This window comes from Wickerhamomyces ciferrii, contig 00208 (assembly GCF_000313485.1).
Source record: "Wickerhamomyces ciferrii WGS project CAIF00000000 data, strain NRRL Y-1031 F-60-10, contig 00208, whole genome shotgun sequence".
Taxonomy (NCBI): Eukaryota; Fungi; Ascomycota; class Saccharomycetes; order Phaffomycetales; family Wickerhamomycetaceae; genus Hansenula; species Hansenula ciferrii.
Genome location: NW_011887532.1, coordinates 1 through 23772, shown reverse-complemented (window position 1 = coordinate 23772; position 23772 = coordinate 1). Strand labels below are relative to the sequence as shown.

The 23772-nt window shown below is 28.8% G+C and overlaps 13 protein-coding genes across 13 annotated transcripts; 9 read left to right on the top strand and 4 right to left on the bottom strand.

Annotated features, from left to right (window-relative positions):
- Nucleotides 1–54: 54 nt before the first annotated feature.
- Nucleotides 55–2319, top strand: BN7_5321 (uncharacterized protein; the record flags this gene model as incomplete). The annotated part of the gene is made up of 1 exon (XM_011274085.1): nucleotides 55–2319. The coding sequence occupies one exon, from the start codon at nucleotides 55–57 to the stop codon at nucleotides 2317–2319; it is 2265 nt and encodes a 754-aa protein (XP_011272387.1).
- A 130-nt stretch (nucleotides 2320–2449) lies between these two features.
- Nucleotides 2450–3133, bottom strand: NYV1 (Nyv1p; the record flags this gene model as incomplete). Its single annotated transcript, XM_011274084.1, has 1 exon — nucleotides 2450–3133. One exon carries the CDS (start codon nucleotides 3131–3133, stop codon nucleotides 2450–2452), a length of 684 nt encoding a protein of 227 aa, XP_011272386.1.
- A 481-nt stretch (nucleotides 3134–3614) lies between these two features.
- Nucleotides 3615–4526, top strand: BN7_5319 (SDR family oxidoreductase; the record flags this gene model as incomplete). Its single annotated transcript, XM_011274083.1, has 1 exon — nucleotides 3615–4526. The coding sequence occupies one exon, from the start codon at nucleotides 3615–3617 to the stop codon at nucleotides 4524–4526; it is 912 nt and encodes a 303-aa protein (XP_011272385.1).
- A 181-nt stretch (nucleotides 4527–4707) lies between these two features.
- On the bottom strand, nucleotides 4708–5478 carry BXI1 (Bxi1p; the record flags this gene model as incomplete). Its single annotated transcript, XM_011274082.1, has 1 exon — nucleotides 4708–5478. One exon carries the CDS (start codon nucleotides 5476–5478, stop codon nucleotides 4708–4710), a length of 771 nt encoding a protein of 256 aa, XP_011272384.1.
- A 196-nt stretch (nucleotides 5479–5674) lies between these two features.
- Nucleotides 5675–7138, bottom strand: BN7_5317 (uncharacterized protein; the record flags this gene model as incomplete). The annotated part of the gene is made up of 1 exon (XM_011274081.1): nucleotides 5675–7138. The coding sequence occupies one exon, from the start codon at nucleotides 7136–7138 to the stop codon at nucleotides 5675–5677; it is 1464 nt and encodes a 487-aa protein (XP_011272383.1).
- Nucleotides 7139–7811: 673 nt separating this feature from the next.
- On the top strand, nucleotides 7812–8576 carry BN7_5316 (3-oxoacyl-[acyl-carrier-protein] reductase; the record flags this gene model as incomplete). Its single annotated transcript, XM_011274080.1, has 1 exon — nucleotides 7812–8576. One exon carries the CDS (start codon nucleotides 7812–7814, stop codon nucleotides 8574–8576), a length of 765 nt encoding a protein of 254 aa, XP_011272382.1.
- Nucleotides 8577–9361: 785 nt separating this feature from the next.
- On the top strand, nucleotides 9362–10816 carry BN7_5315 (uncharacterized protein; the record flags this gene model as incomplete). Its single annotated transcript, XM_011274079.1, has 1 exon — nucleotides 9362–10816. The coding sequence occupies one exon, from the start codon at nucleotides 9362–9364 to the stop codon at nucleotides 10814–10816; it is 1455 nt and encodes a 484-aa protein (XP_011272381.1).
- A 2735-nt stretch (nucleotides 10817–13551) lies between these two features.
- Nucleotides 13552–14973, top strand: BN7_5314 (uncharacterized protein; the record flags this gene model as incomplete). The annotated part of the gene is made up of 1 exon (XM_011274078.1): nucleotides 13552–14973. The coding sequence occupies one exon, from the start codon at nucleotides 13552–13554 to the stop codon at nucleotides 14971–14973; it is 1422 nt and encodes a 473-aa protein (XP_011272380.1).
- A 1665-nt stretch (nucleotides 14974–16638) lies between these two features.
- GIS3 (Gis3p) lies at nucleotides 16639–17421 on the top strand (the record flags this gene model as incomplete). Its single annotated transcript, XM_011274077.1, has 1 exon — nucleotides 16639–17421. One exon carries the CDS (start codon nucleotides 16639–16641, stop codon nucleotides 17419–17421), a length of 783 nt encoding a protein of 260 aa, XP_011272379.1.
- A 438-nt stretch (nucleotides 17422–17859) lies between these two features.
- HRT3 (SCF ubiquitin ligase complex subunit HRT3) lies at nucleotides 17860–18912 on the top strand (the record flags this gene model as incomplete). Its single annotated transcript, XM_011274076.1, has 2 exons — nucleotides 17860–17935; nucleotides 18014–18912. The coding sequence occupies 2 exons, from the start codon at nucleotides 17860–17862 to the stop codon at nucleotides 18910–18912; spliced, it is 975 nt and encodes a 324-aa protein (XP_011272378.1).
- Nucleotides 18913–19135: 223 nt separating this feature from the next.
- On the bottom strand, nucleotides 19136–20332 carry BN7_5311 (uncharacterized protein; the record flags this gene model as incomplete). The annotated part of the gene is made up of 1 exon (XM_011274075.1): nucleotides 19136–20332. The coding sequence occupies one exon, from the start codon at nucleotides 20330–20332 to the stop codon at nucleotides 19136–19138; it is 1197 nt and encodes a 398-aa protein (XP_011272377.1).
- A 724-nt stretch (nucleotides 20333–21056) lies between these two features.
- BN7_5310 (Cortactin-binding protein) lies at nucleotides 21057–21942 on the top strand (the record flags this gene model as incomplete). Its single annotated transcript, XM_011274074.1, has 2 exons — nucleotides 21057–21194; nucleotides 21283–21942. 2 exons carry the CDS (start codon nucleotides 21057–21059, stop codon nucleotides 21940–21942), a joined length of 798 nt encoding a protein of 265 aa, XP_011272376.1.
- Nucleotides 21943–22349: 407 nt separating this feature from the next.
- On the top strand, nucleotides 22350–23691 carry BN7_5309 (uncharacterized protein; the record flags this gene model as incomplete). The annotated part of the gene is made up of 2 exons (XM_011274073.1): nucleotides 22350–23561; nucleotides 23665–23691. 2 exons carry the CDS (start codon nucleotides 22350–22352, stop codon nucleotides 23689–23691), a joined length of 1239 nt encoding a protein of 412 aa, XP_011272375.1.
- Nucleotides 23692–23772: the final 81 nt, after the last annotated feature.

Sequence of the window (23772 nt, the reverse complement as noted above, 5' to 3'; positions counted from 1 at the left end):
TCGGAATTGTATTTGGTATTAAAGGGTATCTAGATATCAGGTCTCAACAAAAAAATGGCTAATAATATTAATCTACTCTCAGAGTGGTTGCTACCTATTGCAAAAGTTACAAAGAAGAAATCAGATCTTGATAATTTTTATATGGTACCTAAATATCGTCGTCAATTCTGTGGTGATATTCATTTGAATAGAAATACTCAATATGATAAATATACTTGTCTGATAACTGTGAATCATACATTACATGATGAAATGGGTGAAGGTTTTGGTTCTTGGTGGTTGAAATATAAGAGTGCTATACCTCGTTTCCCTTATCCTGCTGATTACAATTCAATTCGTGAAAGACCTCCATCTGCTCAATTAGTTCAGCAAAGACCTGGTGGTAATGCTCATCTTGCAAATTTTGATATCGATGAAAATGGTTTATTACCAAATGGTCTGATTCCAATGGTTAGAAGGAGAGCTATTCATCCTGGGGAGGATCTTCCTTCAGATGATGATGATCCAAATGCTTACAATTTATACCGTGATGATCCACCAGAAAATTATTTCAATGGTGGAAATAGAAATAGAAATAGAAATGGTGATGGTAATGCTAATGTAAATAGAAATGGAAATGGACAGATGAATGGCAATGCTAACGGTAACATAAATGGACACACGAATGGCAACGTGAATGGTGTTGTGAATGAAAATGGAGGTGGGCATGATCATCAAATCCCTCAATATCCAGAACAAGAGCTAGAACAGGAGCAAGAACAACAATTAGGACCACCCATAGAAGCTGCTATACAAAATTTAGAATTAGATAATCTTGGTGATGAATTTGATGATTTACATGAACTTGAACATATTCCAGATGATATAAGTGCTGGTGAAGAAATGAGTGCTTCACTTCCACCTCTCGATCCCGATCTAGTTATCCCAACATATAAAAGTGAACATCCTGATGATGAATATTTTTACGCAGAACAAGTATTGAAAGAATTTGGGAATTTGTTTTTAGCTCAACCAGGACTTGATGATTTTTTTAAGCATTATCATGTTATTATTATTCATTTAGATGCTGATATGTTGCATAGTGAAGCTTTGAAATTACTTTTGGGTTATATCTCAGCCACGTATCCATCAAAATTAGTTCGATTATCATTAAATTTCCCTATACTTGGTATGTTTTTCCCACAATATTTCACGGAACTTCTTGAAGGTGGTATCATAATGGGATTTGATTTCCCAGGTGTTACTTTTATGGATGATCAACTTGATTTAACAACTGTTGGTAATAAAAGTGTCAATGGTGAAATATCTTATTGCTTTCCTGATCTTACAGAAGTTTTTCAAACTGTTTCTAGGATTGACCTTTCAAATACAGGGACAAATCGTGTTAAAACTCCTGAATTGACAAATTTGACACTTAATATTACAAATAGTTGTAAAAATTGGCAATTAATTAATTTGTTGAGATTATTTAGTGCACCAAAACTTGAATATCTTCATATTTATTCAACAAATAAAGATTATCAATTTGAATCTGCTAAATATGAAATTGATATAGTGAAAGTACTCAAATTATTCCCAGATTTGAAATCTTTAAAAATTCAATCACTTTTAGTTAATATATTATTTGAAAAAGAAGAAAATTTTAAATCACATTTGAAACTTTTAACAATAACTGATTATGCAGCAGATTTAGATTTTGAAGATTGGGATTTAAAATATTTGAACCTTTTACATTTGGAAAGAATTAATTCCAAATTGACAAATTTAGGACATTTTCTTTCACGTCATCAAAATTTAGAAGATATTCGTATTATGGAATGTGGATTCATACCACTGTTACAAGATATATCTATGAGAAGATTGAAAAGATTTATTTTGAAATATTATGGAACTGAATCACCAATTTTCTTAATGTCAAACTTAAAATGTCCAAGTTTAAAACATTTAGAACTTACAATATTAAGAACAAATTTATCATTAAGTAAATTATATGCACCAAATTTAATAAAATTAACATATAATTGTCAACATCCTACTAAAGTTATTGATGGAAAAGTACGTGAACTGGTTACTATTGCAGATGAAATACATTGTTCTAAATTGAGATGGTTATGTTATACATTAGGTACAAGACAAGAATATGAAGATTTAATGGCAAGTTCAATTACAAAACATTTAACGGATTTTTTCCCCAGATATTATGGAGATGAATATATTGAACCAGATGAAGTGAGAAGATGGAGAATGATGCTCGAGGAGAAAGTTTACCCAAGTCAATATCATCATTTTAACATGTTTCAATTGAATAATAGGTATTAAGATGTATATATGACTTTATATATTATATAGAAATTACATGATATATCTTTCACTTTTAAAGTTTAATGTGTATTAAGATTAATTGATATGATCAAACGAATGTAATTAACGACATAATATAAATTAATATTTAACCTATAATAATCTTTGCCAATATTAATAATAAGAATATAGATATTATAACTAAAACAGCCCAAAATTTAACATTATTCCACCATAATTTTCTTTTAACTCTTGTTGTATTTGTTCTAAAATTACTAGATAGCGTATTTATTCTATCAGTTTTATTAACCAATAAATTAATTCTTTCATTTCTTTCTAAAACTTGTTCAATATTATCATTTAAAACATATTTAATTTGATTTAAATCATTCTTGGTAATTTCAATTAAATTTCTTTGAAATTCAGATTCTTGAAATTTAATAATTTGATTAAACCTAATTTTAAATTCAACATTTGAATTTGAAGTTTCTCTATATTCTCTAAAATCTTTAATTATTGTATCTAATGTTAACAGAGGGAAAGTTCTTGGTATATCTGTTGAACAAATTGTTAAAACTGTGACTAAATCATTACTAGCAAGTATGAATTTAAGGAAATATAAAGTTAAATTAACATTTGGGAAATTTAAAGGTATTGAACCAACTAAAGAATCTGATGAATTTATAATACTAATTTGTTGAGATATTGATTCATTTAAATTGATTAATTTATGTTTTGATATAATGATTTGATTTTCTAATGTGTATAACGTTGTAGAGTTTAATGTTAATGTTGTATGGATCACTTTATGATATCTTGTTAGTATATTCATAGTTCTTGTTTTGATAATGTGTCAAAATAAAACATCATCACATAACCACAAAGATTCAAGGAGGAACAGTACTCACATGAAGTATTGATATCGTTTTCTTTTGACATTGTGTTGTATGATATGAAGTGATTGTGATATAAATAAAGCAGTATATGGTTCAAATAAGCAACTTGTTTTAATGATTGTGTGGTTTGGTTTAATTTTATTGTTTATGTTAGAATTCTCTAAAATGGTTTTCTCTTTTTGGGAAACATACATCCCATCTGCCAGCATTACGTGCCGATAAGTAGTTCATATTTAAGCCATATAAAGTTAATGAGCTAATACTCAGCTCTTAACGGATATAACAAGACGAGTTTGGTGAACTTGGTTTGGAATTAACGGGCCAGTTTTGGTGATGTTAGGCAGGTATAAATAGAGCCATGGATCCTGTTGTGATGGTGTGTTTGCGGATGTATCCAAAGGTTAGCATTCCGTTAAGATGACAAAGTTTTTCATTACTGGTGGTTCCGGATTCATAGGTTCAGAAGTTGTTGATGAGTTATTAAGCCATGGTCATGAAGTCCTTGCTCTTGCAAGATCTGATAATTCAGCTAAGAAATTGATTGAGAAAGGTGTACAAGTGTTGAGAGGTAGTATTGAAGACTTGGATGTTTTAAAAAAAGGTGCCAATGAAACTGATGGTACAATTCATTTAGCTTATGATCATAATTTATCCAATTTTGCTAAATCTGGTCATTTAATTGATTATGAAGCTACAAAAACCATAGTGGATACTTTAGAGGGAACTAATAAAGTATTTATTTATACTTCAGGTCTTGGTGGATTACCAACACCAATTGGTATTCAATCTAATGAAACAGATAGACCAAATCTTGAAAAGGTTCCAAAAGAAATTAAACAAAGAATGGAGACTGAACATTTTGTTCTTGACTCTTATACTAAAAACATAAGATCTATTGTGATTAGATTATCTCCAATTGTTCATGGTACAAATGATCATGGATTCACTTCATATTTATCACAAGGTGCTAAGAAAAATGGTGTTGCTTTATATGCTAATGAAGGTAAATCAACATGGCCATCTATTCATAAAAAAGATGCTGCTGTCTTATATAGATTAGCTGCTGAAAAAGGCCAACCTGGTAAGGCATATCATGGAGCATCTGAATCAGGGATTGAAACAAAATTAATTGCAGAAACTATTGCTAAGAAAATTGGAGTTGAAACTAAATCAACTAATATTAATGAATTGAGTGATAAACTTGGTTTTATTGGAGGGTTCTTTGCTGTTAATATTAATTCATCATCAGAGCTTACTAGAAAAGAGTTAGGATGGGAACCAAAAGAATTGGGATTGATTGAAGATATAGAAAAGAATTACACTTTATAGGTAACTAGTAATATGTTATAACTCTACTTTTAATATACAATTACATGTTTAATTAAAGTACCGTAATTACCCATTTCTGATATACATATATTATATAGTATAATTTATATTAATATTAAACCTCATAATTATAAAATCCTCATTAGTTGTTATATTTTCATTAAATTTAGTATTATCCCACTTAGTTATCATTTTGTGAAGCTGATAAGATTCTTAAAATGTTTAAAAACAAATTAATAATATCCAAATAAAGACTAATAGCAGCTGGAACTTCTTCTTCAACATTATATTTTCTTAAAATTAATTGAGTATCAACCAAGATATACCCACTGAAAACAATAGCACCAATAGAACTATAAACTAATTCTGCAGTACTTGATGGTTGAAAGAAAAACCAAATGAAACTAATACCAATCATACAAAATAATACGGAATTTAAGACACCAGCCCATGAAGTAAAATCATATTTTGATTGGAAGGCAAATAATGTTAAACCAATGAAAACAACTAAAGTTATAGTTAATGCTTCCAAAACAATTTGTGTATCATAAAGACTAGTAGCAACACCAATGATATAACCTTCAAACACAGTAAACCCTGTTAATAATATTAAATTAACTGGATAATTTTTACTTTGAACATAAGCAGCAATTAAAAATCCAATAGAACCAGCAATAGAAACAAAGAATAACCAAATATTTGTCAAGGCAAAATTTTGAACACTTTGATTTAATGAAATGAAAGCACCAATAGCACCTGTTATTAATAATTGTAAAAATAATAATGTATAAACTTTCTTGATAAATTGTTGTCTTATAGATAATTCACAACCAGAAACATTAGTATCATATTTGAAATCATCTGGGATGTTATCAATCCCAGTTTCCCCATATTGTGACTGTTCTGGGTTATCTGAGTATTGTGGAGGGTTATTTATTGGAGCGTAACTCATTATAGCTGTGTTTGTATTGTTTGATTAATTATAGATCTCTTTGACATAAAAAGAGAAGACGTTTTACTTTTTGTAAATTTATTATAGAATAAAGGAGAAGTTTTAAAGTGGTCGCGGGTGGTTAAGAGCACATTTATTATGTCAGCGATTACAAAGCACAATAGATAAGAAATCAATCTTCTTATTACAAACAAAATTATACATCATGGCAATATCCAGATCTATAGAATGATCTTGGATTGATTGCAAAGAGCTCATAGATGAATAGGATCAAAAGGAACAAAGTATCTATCCATAACAATGTGATTATCTTCCAATGTGTAAATGCTAATCCCAAGATAATACCTCCAATTGGTATTCTTAATCCAATTCTACCTAATCTTGGAATTAAATGATCCTTAGGGTTATCTTTTGGTTTATCTAATAATGGGTGGATAGTTAAAGCACACATTGCAATAAACATCGAAGCACTATAGAAATAAACAATACCTTTCTCTTCAGGATATTCTTCATGTTCTTTAACAAGATCTGCTCCTGCATCACCAACAAGTAATAATGAAGCAATCAAGGGGAAATGAATATATATAAACCCTATGGCAGTGAATGCACTTCTTCTCATAGCATGAACAGCTTTTATTGATCCATCTTTATGTGAATAAAGTTCTAAAATTACAAAAGCTTGTACCAATAGGGCAATACCTTTAGCGACTTTAATATTCCAACCTTCTTTTAAAGGATTTCCATTAACAATACCAGTCATGAATTCACCTATTGCAATAATGAAGAATGCACTTAATCTTTCATCTTCATGTTCAATATTTAATGCAGTTGAATAAGTTAGTCCTAATTTTTTTTTGGTCCATGGATGTGCTGATAAGATATAACATAATTGTTCCACAATGAACCAAATTGCAGAGAAAACAATCAATCCAGCAGTTGAATTATGTTGAATTAATAAAGTGAAATACCAACATGAACTAGTTATAAATAAACTTGTACCATAAATTCTCATTTGTATTCTATGTTCATGAATATATAAAGAATAAAAAACCAACATTAATCCAAATGAAAATCTTGCAAGGAAATATGTTGTAACTGTGGTTATTAATGCAGTTCTGGATTCAAATATGAATTCAACATTATTATCATAAATTAATAATAAAGCCAAGTTCCATAATATATAACATTTTTGTAATAAATCATCATTAAAATAATAATTCATGAAATCTTTAATATCAGCCCAAATTTGCCATGCAGGTATGAAGAAAAACAAATATTTAACAAATGATAACCATGTTGGTTCTTTTAGAGCATTTGATGATAAATTTGTTGCAATCCCCACATAAATTAAATCAAAAAACAATTCTAATTTACCAGAAGTTCTTTCATGTCTTGTTCTAAATAAGGTACCATTATGGAAATAGTTTAATGCATATGGTTTGGTAAACCATCTTGATAATGGTGATGGTTCAATATATGATACTTTTATATCACCATATTTCTTGATGAACTCTTCAACATCAGGTTCAGGTTCTTGTTCTTCTTCATTATAATTATGTGATGAAGATCCTTGCTCTTCTTCATCTCTTGGTGATGAAATTGAATGTCTTTCTTGATCAATGTTTATTGAAGAACTACCATAATCAGCTTTATTACTCATGATTGATAGCAATTTGTTACTAGTTCATAATGAATAAAAGTAAATGGTAAAAGAATAACTAGAAAGTCCAATTCAAATTTTCATTTTCATGAAGCTCTGCGTAATTTGATTATACATAATTACTAAATTTCAGTAAACGGTTCTGAAACTCTATAGGACTGATTATCCAACTACACACTAAACATATATCCCCATCCAATCAAATCCATAAAGGGTTCAACGGATTCAACAATTCTCATTTCAGTAAGTACTAACTTTACAATCACCGTTTTGTGTCAAGATCTTTTGTCTAAGCTATGCGTCTTTCTTGGTCAAAGTTGTTAAAATCACATCAAATTGACCAATAAGAATCCATACGGGTTTAGCGCAATCGAGGATTTTGTTTTAGGAAAAGGCTTTAGCCATAATGTGCATGAACCTTTTCAAAATTTACTAGGGTGTGATTGCTAACAAAGCTATTGTGCACAAATTCTAATTTAACTATGGGAATATGGGATCATGCAAATTTCATTAATATAGTTAATCTTTAAAGTTATAACTTAAGTTTCAATGGGTATATAAAGAGGGATTGAATCCTCTCTAGAAGTCCTGAGATCATGGTTTAGAACTTCATTATACAAATCAATTGAATATAACTGGTTATAATTATTCAATTTATTAAAGTATTAACACAATGGCTCCATTAGATATCTCATTAAAAGGTCAAACTGCTATCATCACTGGTGGTAGTAAGAATTTAGGTGCAGAAACTGTTCGTGAATTGGCAAAATTTGGTGCTAATTTAGTTATCCATTATCATTCTTCAAGTGAAAAATCTAATGCAGAATCATTAGTTCAAGAAGTTACCAAAGAACACGGTATTGAAGCTTTTGCAATTCAAGCTGATTTATCTGTTGAAAAAGATGCTGAACATTTATTTTCAGAAACTAAATCAAAATTTGGTGGTGTTGATATTGCAATTAATAATGCAGGTAAAGTCTTGAAAAAACCAATTGGTGATATCTCAGAACAAGAATATGATCAAATGTTTGATATTAATTCCAAAACTTCATTTTTATTTTTGAAACAGGCTTATAAATATGTTAATGAAAAGGGTAGAATTATCTTTTTAGTTACAAGTTTATTAGCAGCTTATACACCATTCTATGGGTTATATCAAGGTGCAAAAGCTCCAGTTGAATACTTTGTTAAAGCTGCTTCCAAAGAATTACATGATAAACAAATTAGTGTTAATGCAGTCGCACCAGGTCCTATGGATACACCATTCTTATATGGACAAGAAACTGATGAATCTGTTGCTTTTTTCAAAACTCAAGGATTGGGTAATAGATTAACTAAAGTTGAAGATATTGTTCCAATTGTTAGATTTTTAGCTACTGAAGGTACTTGGCTGACTGGTCAAACTTTGTATGCTTCAGGTGGTTTCACTGCTCATTAGTTTAAAGACTGAAGACTATGTAGCTTTTGGTAAATGTTTATTTGAAATATATGTATGAATGTGGTTTTTTATCTTGCTTTGCATAGATCTAGTTCTATTATATCAATATGTAGATCCAGCTGATTTTGAAGATTTTCACAAGGTTCCTTTGGTTCCTTACATTTGAATCGTCAGATTTAACTAGTAATTACTTTTTTATTACTTAGTGATTCACTATTTAAATATGCGTGTAAAATCTGATCTTTGTTGCACTTTGAACAATTGTTGCTTTTTCATACACGCGACAAGTGAGAATCAAGCTACCTACAATATGTTGTTTATTCAAGTTGTTTGACGATTATAGGGGTAATACACTAGGATATCATGATGATGGAGTGGTTCACTAAGAGAGAGCTGAATATTCTGTACAAAATGGTGTTGAGTTTGAACTGATATCACCAATATTGACTGAACTGGTACCTTCCATAGTGAAGTTGAATTGATTGTTATGATGAATTTTGGTCTGCATATAGTGAAAAAAAAGATGAAAAATGTTCATTGAAGGCTAAATATTCCTAAAAGATCTGTTAGTTTGCGTTTATTGATAACTTATGTTCCTGTATCTTCATTGTGGGATGTCCGTGGTATTACGCTCATGTTGCATGGTTGATTGACCAAATTGTTTAGAGGTGATGTGCTTTTAAAGTATATAAAAGCTTATATGCCCTCCATATGCTTCAAAAATCATTGTTAGAGATAGATAAAATATTATACTTCAATAGATAAAAGTTTTTGTTATACGATTTATGAGACGTTCAGAAGAAGAAAGAATAGAATCAAATTCAACTTTATCAGATACAAAATCTGATAAACAAAGTGTTGTTCCAAAAGATAAATTAGATCCATCAACTCAAGTTTTCGATAAAAAATATGGTGATCAAGATGTTCATTATGTTGATCCACCAGTTAAAACATCAGCATGGTTCACTAAACCATATGCATTGAATTATAAGATTAATGGTGAAATTTATCGTACAAAAGGTCCTCAAAGAAGTGCCGGGAAATTAGAATTATTCTTGGATTTAGTTTATGTTGGTATTGGTTCAACATTAGCTCAAAGTGCTTTAAAAGAACCAAATGGATTCTCATTTATGAAGTATGTTATATTATTCATCCCTGCTATCACTGTCTGGTCAGATTTAAAAGATTTTATGAATTATTATTATAATGATGATTTAGTTCAAAAAATTTATGTTTGTTGGATTGAATTATTATTAATTGTTTATGATAATAACTGTGAAAAAGTTGAATTGAATAGAACTGCTTTAATAACGACGGTGATTTCCTATTTTTTAGCAAGAATTACATTAGCTTTAATGTTATGGTTTTATTCTATATGGGTTAAACAACATAGAGTTCAAATGAGAATTTATGCAACAGGATTAATCATAACAAGTTCATGTTGGTTTTTCATATTATTAATTAAATCCATTAAAGGTCAATGTATCTTTTGCTTATTCATGTTTTTAATTGAACATACAACTTTTTTGATAAATATAAATCCATGGATAAATGCTCAATTAGGTTTAAAATATACTTCAGCATTAAATATTGAACATGAAGATGCAAGATTTCAAGCATTTTATTCTATATGTATTGGACAATTTGTTACAACAACAGTTATGCAAACACCATTATCCATAGGTTGGAATCTAAAATTACATAAAGGATTTTCATTATTATTAATTGCTTTTGTATTTTATGGGGTTTATACACATCGTGATGGTTGTTTAAAAGCTGTTCATGCCTTAAAGAGAAATGCATTGTGTGGGTATATGTATCTTTATTTCCATATAATTTTGATTGCAAGTATGTTATTAGCTGGTAATGCAGGTGCTACATTAGCAACTTATGAATCAATTTATATTTCTTCACCGCAGGAAAAGGCAACTCTATTATTTTATCATGGTGGTATTTTATGTATTCTGGGTTGTTTAACTATTTTACCATTATTAGATAAGAATCTTGATGATCGCAAAGAACATAAAATTCCAAGATTTGGTAGAGTTGGATTAAGAATTCCAATTGGGTTACTAATATTAGGTTTATCATGGGCAGATAAATCTTTATCAATTCTACAAATGATGTGGATGGATTGTGCATTCTTGATTATACTATTCATTTATGAATTCACAGTTATGAATCCATTGAATTTTAAGATACCTGTTGATGGGAAATTTGTTAGTGTTCAACAGACATGAGTTGATCATAGGTGTTAATTTTTGATGAAAAACTTGACAAACTAGCGCTGGTTTTCAAGTATTTTGTTTTATTATATGTTATGTTTACATTATTTTGTTACGGTGTTTTTAAAAAGTCATATTGTTTGGTTTTTTTATATTGGAAACTTGGATTATCGGTGGATCCAATTGTATCCTTTATGTGTTAAATTATAGATAGGGTTATACACTTTAAGTATTTATAAGTCACTATATAAGTGATTCTGGATTAATTAATATTCCATTATTATATATATATTATTATTATACATTTAATCATACATTAGAAATAGAACCCTGTAATATTACGTCGCGCGTTGATCTAAAATCTATAACTATAATTACTACAAGTATATATATATTAGGAGTAAAAAATATTCTGTATTGATATAAAAACTGAACGTCACGTACGGTTTAAATATGAACAATTCAATTGTCAATCAATAACATGTCAGTATATTAACCATATCAACAGATATATTGTAAACAACACTTCTTGTTTAGTAATCTGATGATATATTTGCATATAACTTTATAATTAAAAAAATCTTACCTGCAATCAATTATATGGAAGCAATATGCCGAAACTGATCCCTTGGTAACTGCGAAACAGAAGCATTCATTAAAGGTTCACAAGTTCATCAATGGGAGCCGATAGATCATTATGATTGATGCTCTGTTGCAAATCATCTGGGTCCCTAATTGAAAATAAAATACTCTGCGTTGACCTCTAAGATCTCGACCAATTTGTTTAACTTGAAGAGCATTTTACCAGCATCAAACAGGAGTGGATTTAAAAAAATTCGATTATAATTCCATGTCTCCACCCGCGAATTCAAGAGCAAATACAATAAATTTCTCCAATTATATAGTAATTCCAAAATAAAATGATTCAAAGTGTGTTCAAGTAACTATAAGTGATTATTAAAATTCCTTTGTATAATATATGAAGAAAGGAAGGGCTCATACTCATAAACTACGCTTCTATCTTGACTAAAAAATGATTTGTATTGATATGTAAATTTAAAGTCACGTATGGTTTAAACATGAACATTCTAATCCTCAATCAATAACCTATCAGTATATATGATATCATCAACAGATATGTAAACGTCCAATATTCTTGTTCCACAATCTGATGATTTGTGTATGATTTTATTTAACTTACCATAATAGTCTAATAGTACGTACGTACGTAAGTACTACAAACTTTAATATTTAGATAACTTTTTCAACAAAGACATAGATATGTTAACAGAACCAAAAATTATAGCAAGTAGCCTCATAAAAAGCAAATTTCGTGTAATATTTATTAAAAATGATTGTTTCTTTACGTCGTTGATTAAAATTGTCCATGATAATTTTTATGATTCCAAAATTTCTCACCCGCGAATTATTCATAATAACAAAACTCTCAATATGGCCTAATTCCAAAATACTTCAAAAGTTATATACCTTTTATCTATCTTTAAGTTATTGTAAAGTGTTTATTAGTATTTTATATTAAAATAATAGGAAAACTACGCTTCTATTATGATTGAAAAACATTTTGTATTGATATATAAATTCAAAGTCATGTATGGTTTAAACATGAACACTTTAAGATCCTTAATCAATAAAACCTGTAGACGTTTATACATGAATTCAACCCGAGGTTGTAATGATCAATAATTCTTGTTCAACGATCTAAAGTGAAACAATTACATTAACGGAATAATGTACAGCACCAAATTGAAATCTTTTATATTCACAAACAACGAACCAAAAAGTTAGAACTTAGTATGAAAAAACATAAAATCAATATTCATTCAGATATGATTCTGAACGGTTAATCAAGGTGATGACCTTGTATTTCAAGATAGATTCAGGAAACTAACTTTCGATACTGACACATCAACTAACAAAGAAAACGTTGATAGCTTGTTTATAAGTTCATTAAATTGTTGAACGTAGAATGAAATTTTCATTTTTATTTTTATATTCACATTTCCTCACCCGCGAATTATTCAATATTAATATCAAAATTATCCTTATTTTCAAGTCATGAAGAAGGAAAGGGTGTATGTAGTTGATGCAAGTTCTATATAAATTACGCTTCTACGCACTTCTATTGTATTGAGTTTAAAATGATTTGTATTGATATATAATCTAAAACGTCACGTATGGTTTAAACATGAACGATTTAATCCTTAATCAATACACCTGTTAGTATATGAATCTCAATTCAGATCGTGAATGTTTTATAGTTCAATAATTCAAATGATCATTTAATTATCAAAGATACATATATAATTATACCAAATGTGTCATTAGAATTCCCTAGAGGTATGAACATCAACTTTGCAGGTCAACATTCTACCTTGAGTTTGATAACTAAAATATTGACCTAAATCAAGTAAATGACCTATTTCTTTTAAATAATTCATTATAAGTAGAAATCTGATTTGGATGATAACAATTGTATAAATTAGTCAAAAATACAGATACAACGATACAACTGATAGTTCGTGTTACGTTCATTAAAGTGTTGAACGTTGAATGAAATTTTAATTTTTACCATTTTCACACCCGCGAATTTCTAGCAAACAATAATAAATTTCTTTATACGTAATAAATTATACCCATTATATTGCTACTATAAAAAAAATTTATAAAACAATCGATTGAAAGTTGATTCAAAAATGATAGTCACATAGTTTATTCTCCAAGAGCTCCAAATGTCAAATCAACAATACTTAGAATCAACAGCCCAAGATTCCAAAGCATCAAATGAAGTCAATCCAGACTTGGAAACATTCTATCAAAAATATGGAGATTTGGAGATTAAATACATTGAACCACCTCAACATTCACCATGGTTTACAAAACCATATGCTCTTAATTATTTCCATAATGATACTTTATATCGTACAAAGAATGAACGAACTTCAAGTAAATTAGAATTATTTTTAGACTTAGTTATTACGGGGATTTTATCAAATTTAACAAGTAATTTTATATCAAAAGGTGGGTCAGGATATGAATTAATTAAATTTCTAGGGTTATTTATAACTGTTTTCGTTATATGGAGTGATTTAAAAGATTTTATGAATTATTATTTTAATGATGATTTATTACAACGTGGGTTTGTTATTTGGTTATTAGTGTTATTGATTACATTTGATAATAATTGTGAATTTATTGATTTAGGTGATGATGATGAAAATACTTTATGGATTTGTGTTGGATGTTATTCAATGGCTAGGTTAAGTCTAAGTGCTATGTTATTATTTTATTCTTTTTTTATTCATGAACATAAAATTCAAATGAGATTATATGGTATATCATTAATTATAACAAGTTTATCATGGTTTTGGATTTTCCAAATCCATAATGATTCTTATAAATGGATCTTTGCCGGGTTTATGCTTGTAATAGAACAAGTTATATTTTGTTTTAGTGTCCTACCATGGACCAAAAGAAAATTAGGACTTGAATATTCCACAGCGTTAAATATTGAACATGAAGATGAAAGATTTAGTGGATTTGTTATTATTGGAATTGGTGAATTATTATATAATATTGTTTCAGGTAGTCCATTACAAAAAGGTTTAAATGAAAGATTAACAAAGGGGTTAAGTATTTTAATTATGGGATATTTAATTATGGGGATTTATAATCATAAAGATGGTTGTTTAAGAGCTACACATGCCTTGAGAAGAAGTGCTATAACTGCAATTCTTTATATTTATTTACATGCCCCTCTTGTGGCTTCATTATTAATTATTGGAGATTCAGGAATTGAATTAATTCAATATCATAAAGTTATAACAGAGGAAAATTTTAATATTTTAAAATGTTTCCAGGTTGGTTTAGGTATGGTTTTAATTTTATTAACTGGGTTAGCAAGTTTAGATAAAAGTAGAGATGGTGAAGATTCTCAAGAATTTTCCAAGTTTGGTAGGTTATCAATGAGAATCCCTGTTGCAATTGTTATAATTGGGTTAACATGGAGTTTTAAAATGTTTTCAATTGGAACAATAATATGGATTGATACAGGATTATTATTTATTTGTTATTTTTATGAATTTATTGTTATGAATCCATTAAATTTTAATATTAGGATTAATTTAGGATTGACAAATGTTCAAGATGTCTAGTGGTCTTGGTTTCAAATGTATATATGCATTTATATGGCTGCTTTCTTAGCCCTCGTGTGCATTAAAATTAATGAATATTGAATTCAATTATGATACAAGATACAAGGATATATCTTTATTATACAAATGAATATAATCAACTATAAATAATATGTATAGACATAACCATGATCCGTATCATGGAGTATAAATTCTATTGTTCATTGTTTAAAACTAGTAGCTTCTGTACCATCGCCTAAGTTTCCTCAAAAGGTATACTTTGTAGTACTTTCCGATTAAAGGACCGTTCAACGGCATCACCAATAATCACATAAGCACAGAACATAAGCACATGAAGTAAAGGTATAAACCCACCAATAACAAGTAGGTGAAAACAATAAACGACTACGTACTCTAATACCAGATCTTCATGACCGTTGTATTATTGACTCTTGTGTACTTTATAATTGGAGTAATTATGCGTGTTGCAATTTACTAGCCTATAGAATATGGTATAGAATGACTAATAGTATTTATATGAGTCAGATTCGCTTATATAATTGAAGCCTTATGAAACGTTTCAATTTTCAAGTACATTTCAAATACATTTCTAGACATGACATATAAAAAAGGAAGAATAGGAGTAAATGAATCTAGACTAGTATAAATAGAATATAAATAGAATATAAATAGAATATAAATAGAATATAAATAGAATATAAATAGAATATGAATAGATTTATTCAACAGCAATATAATACTAAACTTAATCTCTGCCTAGGAATCTGCCTATCTCTGTTTACTTATTATTTGCCACTGAATCTCTGCCTAGTTCTGGAATCACACTCTGCCTAGCTCAGATCTCTCCGATCCCTTCGGTTCCCTCGGTTTGCCTTCGGTGCCTTCTCCGCGACTGTGGTTCCTTCCAAGTGTCCTTCCAAGTGTCCTTCCCAGCGGCGAATAAAACATTTTTTCCTGTCTGGATTTCTTTCCCAATTCAGGTATTTCCCATGGTTTTCATTATTTTTACTTAAAGGAGTTTAAACAGTAACGGTTAGATAACAAGGATAACAAGCAAGCAATTGATAGATAGGTCATGGATAGGTGAACTATATATGTGTATAATATTGTTTACTTCTCTGTGTATTTCTCCTTCTAGCTCTGTCTATTCCCTGTCTACTAGTCTACTTCTCTTTGTGTCCTTCTGTTCCCTTCCTGTCCTTCTGTTCACCGTCTGTAGCGTGACCTGGACTTACATTAGATCCACAGATTTCAGATTTCATTTGCATTTCAGAAAAAACTAATTTCCAACGGTCACTTGATACTTATATTTAAAATTATCCACATAAAAAGAACAGCAGAATAGAACAAAACAACAAAACAAAACAACAAGGTTTATATGAATTACAAGAATCAATATGATACAGAATTACACCTATGATTACCCAAATCCAATACCCATTCCTCAATATAATAAATCTATACAAAACAACAATTCATCATATCCTAAAACTCCATCATTAAAATCAATAATTGATCAAAAAAATCGTTCAAATGGTTCAATAAAATCAAATGATAGTACAAATTCTGTTCCATCATTAATTTCAACTTGTTCAAGTTTTGAATCTTGTGATGATTCTCATCCTTTAGATTTATATCTTAATCCATTACAAGAAAATACTTGGGATGATATTGATGAATTTTTTTTTTGTAAATGATGATACAAGTTCAACAAGTTCAACAAGTTCAATAGAATCTATAAAACCTGAATCAACAACTACAAAAAAACCAATAATAACCAAGAAATCAAGTTTTGTATCAAATCTAAGTTCATCTATAAAGAATTTTACTCAATCAACTATATCAAATAATAACAAAATTTTATTTGATATTCAACCAAGATTAACTGATGATAAATTACCAAAAACAATAACAACACCATCATCAACCCAAAACATTACAGAACTAAAAACTTTTAAAATGTCATCAGAATCAGATTCTTTTAAATCATCATCAATAATAAAACCAAGAGAATCAAGAATAAACCCTGAATTCCTTAGATTATATTCATATGAATCATCATCAAGACAAAAAGGTTTATTAAAAGAAATTACACCACAAGATGAAGAAAATTTCATTTATTATCAAAATAAATTCTTACAACAACCCAAAACCTCACCTCTTAATGAAAAGGAATTTTCAATGATGATTAGAAATAAATTATGGAAATGTGTTATATTACCACCAAGAGATGATTATATCCCACAAAATCCAAATTATATCAAGACTGATAATAACCAAAAAGAAGGTAAATCACTGATTAATACCACAACAGATCAAAGAAAACCTTGGGTTAATTTAGATGATGAAAAAATTCAACAAAAAGTTATAAAACCTTATGGAATTATGGGAGATGTTCAATTTACTGTCAAAGGTTGGTGTAATGAAAGATGGTTACCATCGGAATAATAATAAGAACAAAAACACAAAAAACTATAGCTAATACAACTATAAAACTATACAATTTCGAGTACTTTAAAGTACTTTCTTTAATGATTAATTTATTTATTTATTTTTATAACAAAATTTTTGCTTTACTGGCTTTGCTTTTTACTTTTTTTAATGATTTTATGAAGGATTATAGGAGTTTATATATTTAATTTTAATGGGATAATTTATACAATATAATAATTTGTAATTTTTGTAGCTTTTGTATGATTTTTTGATACGTTTGAAGACTTGAAGAACTGTGGTTATATGGATTACTAATCTGGTTAAGTAATCAACCCGGTTTAAAGAAATTAATTATACCTAGTACAATAAAGTAAAATTGAATCAAGTAAAGATCTGAGATTGATATATATTATAATATATTCATACTACGTTGATAATCAAATTAAGATCAATATGGACATCTCTACAGAACAACGTGCTTTGGAAGTTTATGAAAAAGGTGTGGCAAAAGAATCTATTGGAAGTTTAGGTGATGCTATACGATATTATTCTTCAGCTTTAAAAGTGAGTTAATAACTATGTGTTACTAGAAGGTAAATACTAATAGCTTTCAAGATTCATAAAGATGTAGAGAAATTATATAGACAAAAATTACATGATGAATATCATCAAGACATCCAACAAAGAATATCAACTACTCCAAATCAATTATTAGATAACATAAAAGGACTATCAATAAATGATCAAGAAGATGAAGAACAATTAGACCCATGTTGGATTTTAAATATCCTTACAGATGATATATTAATTGAAATCATAACTTACTTGATCAGGAAAGATCCATCATCACATGTTAAATTATCATATACTTGTAAAAGGTTAAACTCCTTATGTTTTAGTTCAATATCATACAAAACATTATCAAAATTAATTTATCCATATCAACAATATTCATCAACTTCTCAACAATTAAATAACATTACAACAGATCAAGAATTAATGGTACAAAATTGGGATTTTAATTGGGAATTAATGCTTATGGATCGTCCTTTTATTAAATATCATGGTACTTATATATCAAAAGTTAGTTATATTTCTCAAGGTGCAGCAGATTATAGTTTTTATGCACCAGTTAAACTGGTTACTTATTTTAGATATTTAAGATTCCATCCTGATGGTACTGTCCTAAAGATGACAACAACTGATGAACCAACTATAATAATCCCCGTGTTTAATAAATTAAACGTGGGGAAATGGTTAAGTGCTTCAATTGCAAGGTTTTCATTGGAGATGGATGGTAGAGTTTTATTAGAGAGTGTTAATGAATCTTATAAATTTATTGAAGAATTACAAATTTCAAATTTGGGGGATAGGAAATTTCATAGATTAAATTGGATTAATTCATTTACTGAAAAAAAGAGTGATGGTGAAAGAGGGTATTTTAGTTTGAAAAAGGAGAAACCTTTCAATTTTTCAAATGTTAAGTCTTATACTGTGGAGTATTGATTAAAGCAAATAAAATTATAGCATATATATAAAGTAATATATAAATTCATGGGGGTATTGTAGGGATAAAAACATCAGAATTAAACTCCAATAAAAATCAAACCAAAGTCATCAAAAAATCATAAAAAAGCAACAAAAAACATAACAAAAACCTATACTCAACATATATAAATCACAATCATTAAAATAACAAAATCCTCCCTTTTACAAAAAACTTCTAAACTTAAACACGAATATATGGATTCTCATGATCAATCATATATTCTCCCTTTTGGTATTCCCTATCTTTTAAAAATTTAGTCTCAATACTTTTATTAAAATTTTTTAATTTGAAAAAATCACTTACTATTGAATTCCCTTGAGAGAATTGTTCATCATTATCTTGAGATGTTCCTGATGTTCCTGATTCTTGTGATTGGAAATTTAAATTAATTGGATATCCATTTAGGAATTGTTCTGGATGTGTAGTAGAAGTTGAATTCTCTGAAATGAATTTTGTAAATTCATGATTTGTTTGAATTGGTGATGATAAAAAATTTGGGTTTTGTTGATGATGATCAGCTGGAGGATTTGGGATTAATGATAATTGATTTGGTGTTATTGAACCTGAAGTTTCACTATCATCATCCTCTTCATTAATAGAGTTATTATTTGAGAAAAAACTTTGATCAATCAATTGATTTTTTGGATTTGGTTTAAATAATTTTTTTTTATGTGAACGAATTCCATTCTCAAAATCACTAACAATAATTGAATCATTAGAATTTTGTGAAAATTTCCCCACAACAAAATAAATTTCATCAAGAATTTTTAATTTATATTCATTTAATGATGATATTCTATTTGTTGATTCTTTTAATTTTTGTAATGATTTTTCAGAATTTCTAGAAATTGAAACTAATAAATCAATTCTTTCACTCTTGATTAAATGATCTGGTTCACAATGACGGATCTTGGAAGGCCACCATGGTGGTTTTGTTGATTCACCTTTATTATATGGATAACGAGTTTGCTTTTTGGGCTCAATTGTCTTGATCCATGCTTTGGCAATGGCTTTACATGATAATTGTTGTAATTCACGGAAACATGTTCTTAAATGGTTATGTAATTCAGTTTCTGAAGATAAATGTAATTCAAATGTTGGTTCTTCTAATGCCCTGTTCAAAGTATTTAAGAATTGATCTGATCTTGAAGTAGATGACTGTTGTTGTTGATGTTGTTGTTGATGCTGATCTGGGTTTGGTATTGGTGTTGATGAATTTGGATTTAATTCTCTTCTAAATACATCAATATATGAATTAAATGCATCACTTGAATGAAATTTAATCATTCCATTGGGGTAATTTAATAATAATGCAAAATTTCCACCTTCTTCAACAAAATTTGTTAATGGTTCTAAGATTCTTGATTCTTGATCCATATTTGTGCCTTGTTTCTAAATTTATGACTAGAATTAAACTGAAATTTGATATGTATACTGTATATACGAGTGGTGTACCTATTCAATGTAATATAATTTTTCAGTTTGTACTCGTCCAAGTTATTCCAACCATCAATAAACTTGAATATATCAAAAAAGTGGATATATAAACATTGATATAATAAAAATTGACAAGTTATAATTCAAGCATATTCATTCTTCATTGGAGCTGTGTTATAGATTTGTAGCTAAGCTGTGTAAAACATGTTTGAGTCTTTGTTAGATCTTGGTTTGATCTTTATGATTTTATTGGTTTCATCAATGTTTTGTAATGAGATTTATCATAATGTTAATGGTCATGATGATTTAGAAAATTTAGGTAATGAATAATTAGTCTAATGATTGAAACTAGTTCAAATGTGATAGTACTAAGTAGATAGTGAAACCATTGAAATCAACCATTCCAACTTCATCCTTCTTTTAAAAACTCCTTTTTGTTTGATCATCATTGAATAAATTACTAAATCTTTTGAGGTTTATTCATATAAAACAAGTTTCATAAATGCTTCATAGAAAATACACGGTGAGAATTGGCAGAGCTTCGCGAATTTTTTGATAAACGCGAAATTTTGCAATACGCGAAATTTTGCAATATGGTAATATCTGTGATGATTCTAGAATTGTACTTGATCAATTTAGATTAGACAGATTTCTAAGTCATATTATGAGGAGTAGGTTATCCAATGATTCGGATTGGAAAGAGAAGATTAAGCACAACTCCATTGATGCTTTCATTTCTAGAAAAGAACATGAATTAGTTGTTCAAAAGTATGAAAACGATGCAAAAGATCATAGGGAGCGTGTAAATAATCTTATACAAGGTCACTATGACTTGAAACAATATTACTTCGGAGAAAAAAGAAGAACTTGACAGGTATAAAGGAGAGAAGTTTAAAGAATGTGAAGGGTTGCATATCGAGATCAAAACATTAAAACTTGAAACTCAATCTTTAACTGAACAATTGAATCAAGAAATGCTTATAAGTGAATCAAAAAACTCAGCTTTTCAAAAATTACATGAATTTAGTGAAACTTCAAAGAGAAATTTTGATGAGGAAAAATTAAAATCAGTTGCTAAAGATAAGAAAATTAATGAATATGAAATAAAGATTAAAGAATTAGAGAATAAACTAATGAGACAAAGTACACAACAAAATCAATCAAGTATAACTGAAATTATATCAACCCCAAAGAATATAGAAGCACTTAGACAGCAACTAAATGACCAAAGTAATCAAATTGAAAATCAAAATTATGAAATAAAAAGACTTGAAGACGAGAAAGAATTTCTTCGAGAGGAATTAAACAAAAGTTTAAAACAAGGTAGTACAGAACCAATTTTGATACATGATGTCAATAATAGAGTAAAAAAGAAGAAGAAATCACATCGAAAGAAATTCTCAAGTTCTAAGAAATCACACAAGATCAGTATAAATTCCAATCAAACCCCAATCATCCATTTTCATTTAGATTCTAAAAAGAAGAAACCTAAATTGGACCTTGATATTCAAAATCAACCACATAATGAACCAATTACCCCATTGGATTAAACACTAGTGAGTAGTGTATATATTTTATGATTTAATGAATACTAATGAGATAATTCACATATTACATAGAATTGGTAAAACCGAAGACCAAGGCGCGAATATCCGATATTGTACAATATTTAGCTATTTCTTATAACAAAAAGCAGATAATTAAATCTGGGAATCCAACCTCCACCTAAATTAGTATACTCATCAACCACAAATTCATTGATTTAATATCACAACCTACTCTTTGTTCCAAAGATTTCCTTTATTTGGATAACAAGAATTAAATCTTTTTTTTTGAAGTCCCTGTGAAAATTAACAGATTTTATTGATTTTTTTAGCGAAGATGTGCTTTAATTGAGTGATCAGACTAACAAAGTATAAGGGATGGGGTACAGAAGGTCCAACGACATCCCAGAACAATGTCTACGCCAGCTAAGAAACCAAAAGTTGAGGATGATGATAAGCCTAAGATAGAGGATGCAGAATTTGTATCAAGGGAGGAGTATATGCGCAAAATGAAGAAACAAATTGAAGAAAGAGGTTGGTTAGAATTAAGGATCGATACAATTACATCAGACTTATTAGAATACAAACAGTTATACCTTGCCAAAAAGGATGAATTAGAGTTAATGAAATATAGCCACTGCTGTAAAAAGTATGTTCCTGGTAAATTAATTGCAGAATTACAAGAATCATATAAAGAATTGAGTGAAAAATATAATAAAACTGTGAATGTCAGTGAATCAAGATTTGTTGAGACTCAAAAACATAAGGCAAATTTCACTTCTCTTCAAAACAGGTTTTCGGAAGGAAAGAGAGAAATAAACACAGTTAAAGAAGTAAATGGTAAACTTTCCAAAGAGAATGAAGCTCTAAAGAAGGAATTGGAAGAATTGAAAAACTTGAAAGAACCAAAGGAGAAACTTCCACCAATTGATCACAACAATATAAGAATAGCATCTTCTGATACAATTTATCAAACACCGCGTGAACTTCTTCTTCGACAGATTGATGAACTAAACTCTAAAATTGAAGTTCAAGATCTTGTTATTGGGAGATTAGAAGATGAAAGAGACACACTTCGAGAACAACTAAATCAAAAAGTGAATGATAGACCACAATCACCAAATTTAAGAGCTTTAGTTGAAAAGGAATTTAATCAAATTTTGAGTCAAAAGGAATTGAAATCAATTGCATCAGAAAAACAATTAAAATTAGAAATTACTGAATTGAAAAAACAACTTGCAAAGGAAAGGAAAGATAATGAATTTAGAAGCCTGAAAATTGAGGATCTTCAAGGTATTAAAGACGATCTAACAGGTTCTATTAAGGATGCAGAAGAAAAGGATAAAAATCAATCTGACAAAATAAACAAATTAGAAAAAGAATTGGAAATTCTCAAGAAAAGTAAAATTGAATCTGGTGAGAATGTGACTATAAACCAAGCTCGTTTGAAGAAATGGGAAACAGATTATCGAGAACTTCATGATCAGTTGACTAAATTATCAAAAGATCAGGAGAATAAAATGAAAGCAAAAGATCTTGAAATTTCAAAGTTGACAAATAATAATAAGACTGCACAAACTATAATGCGGGATGAATGGGTACAAAATTCTATGACAGCTTCACAAGTAGATGAATTGAAGAAAGGGAATAAAAAACTTGAAAATCAATTGAGTGAAGAAAAGGGGAAAACTAAAGAAAAAAATGGTCAAATAACCAATTTGAAGAAAGATATTCAAAAATTTAAAAATGAGATAAAAAAATTGGAAGAAAGTAATACAGCAAAAGACCTTGATACTGCTCAACTCGAATCAGATAATGAAAAACTTGAAAATAAAA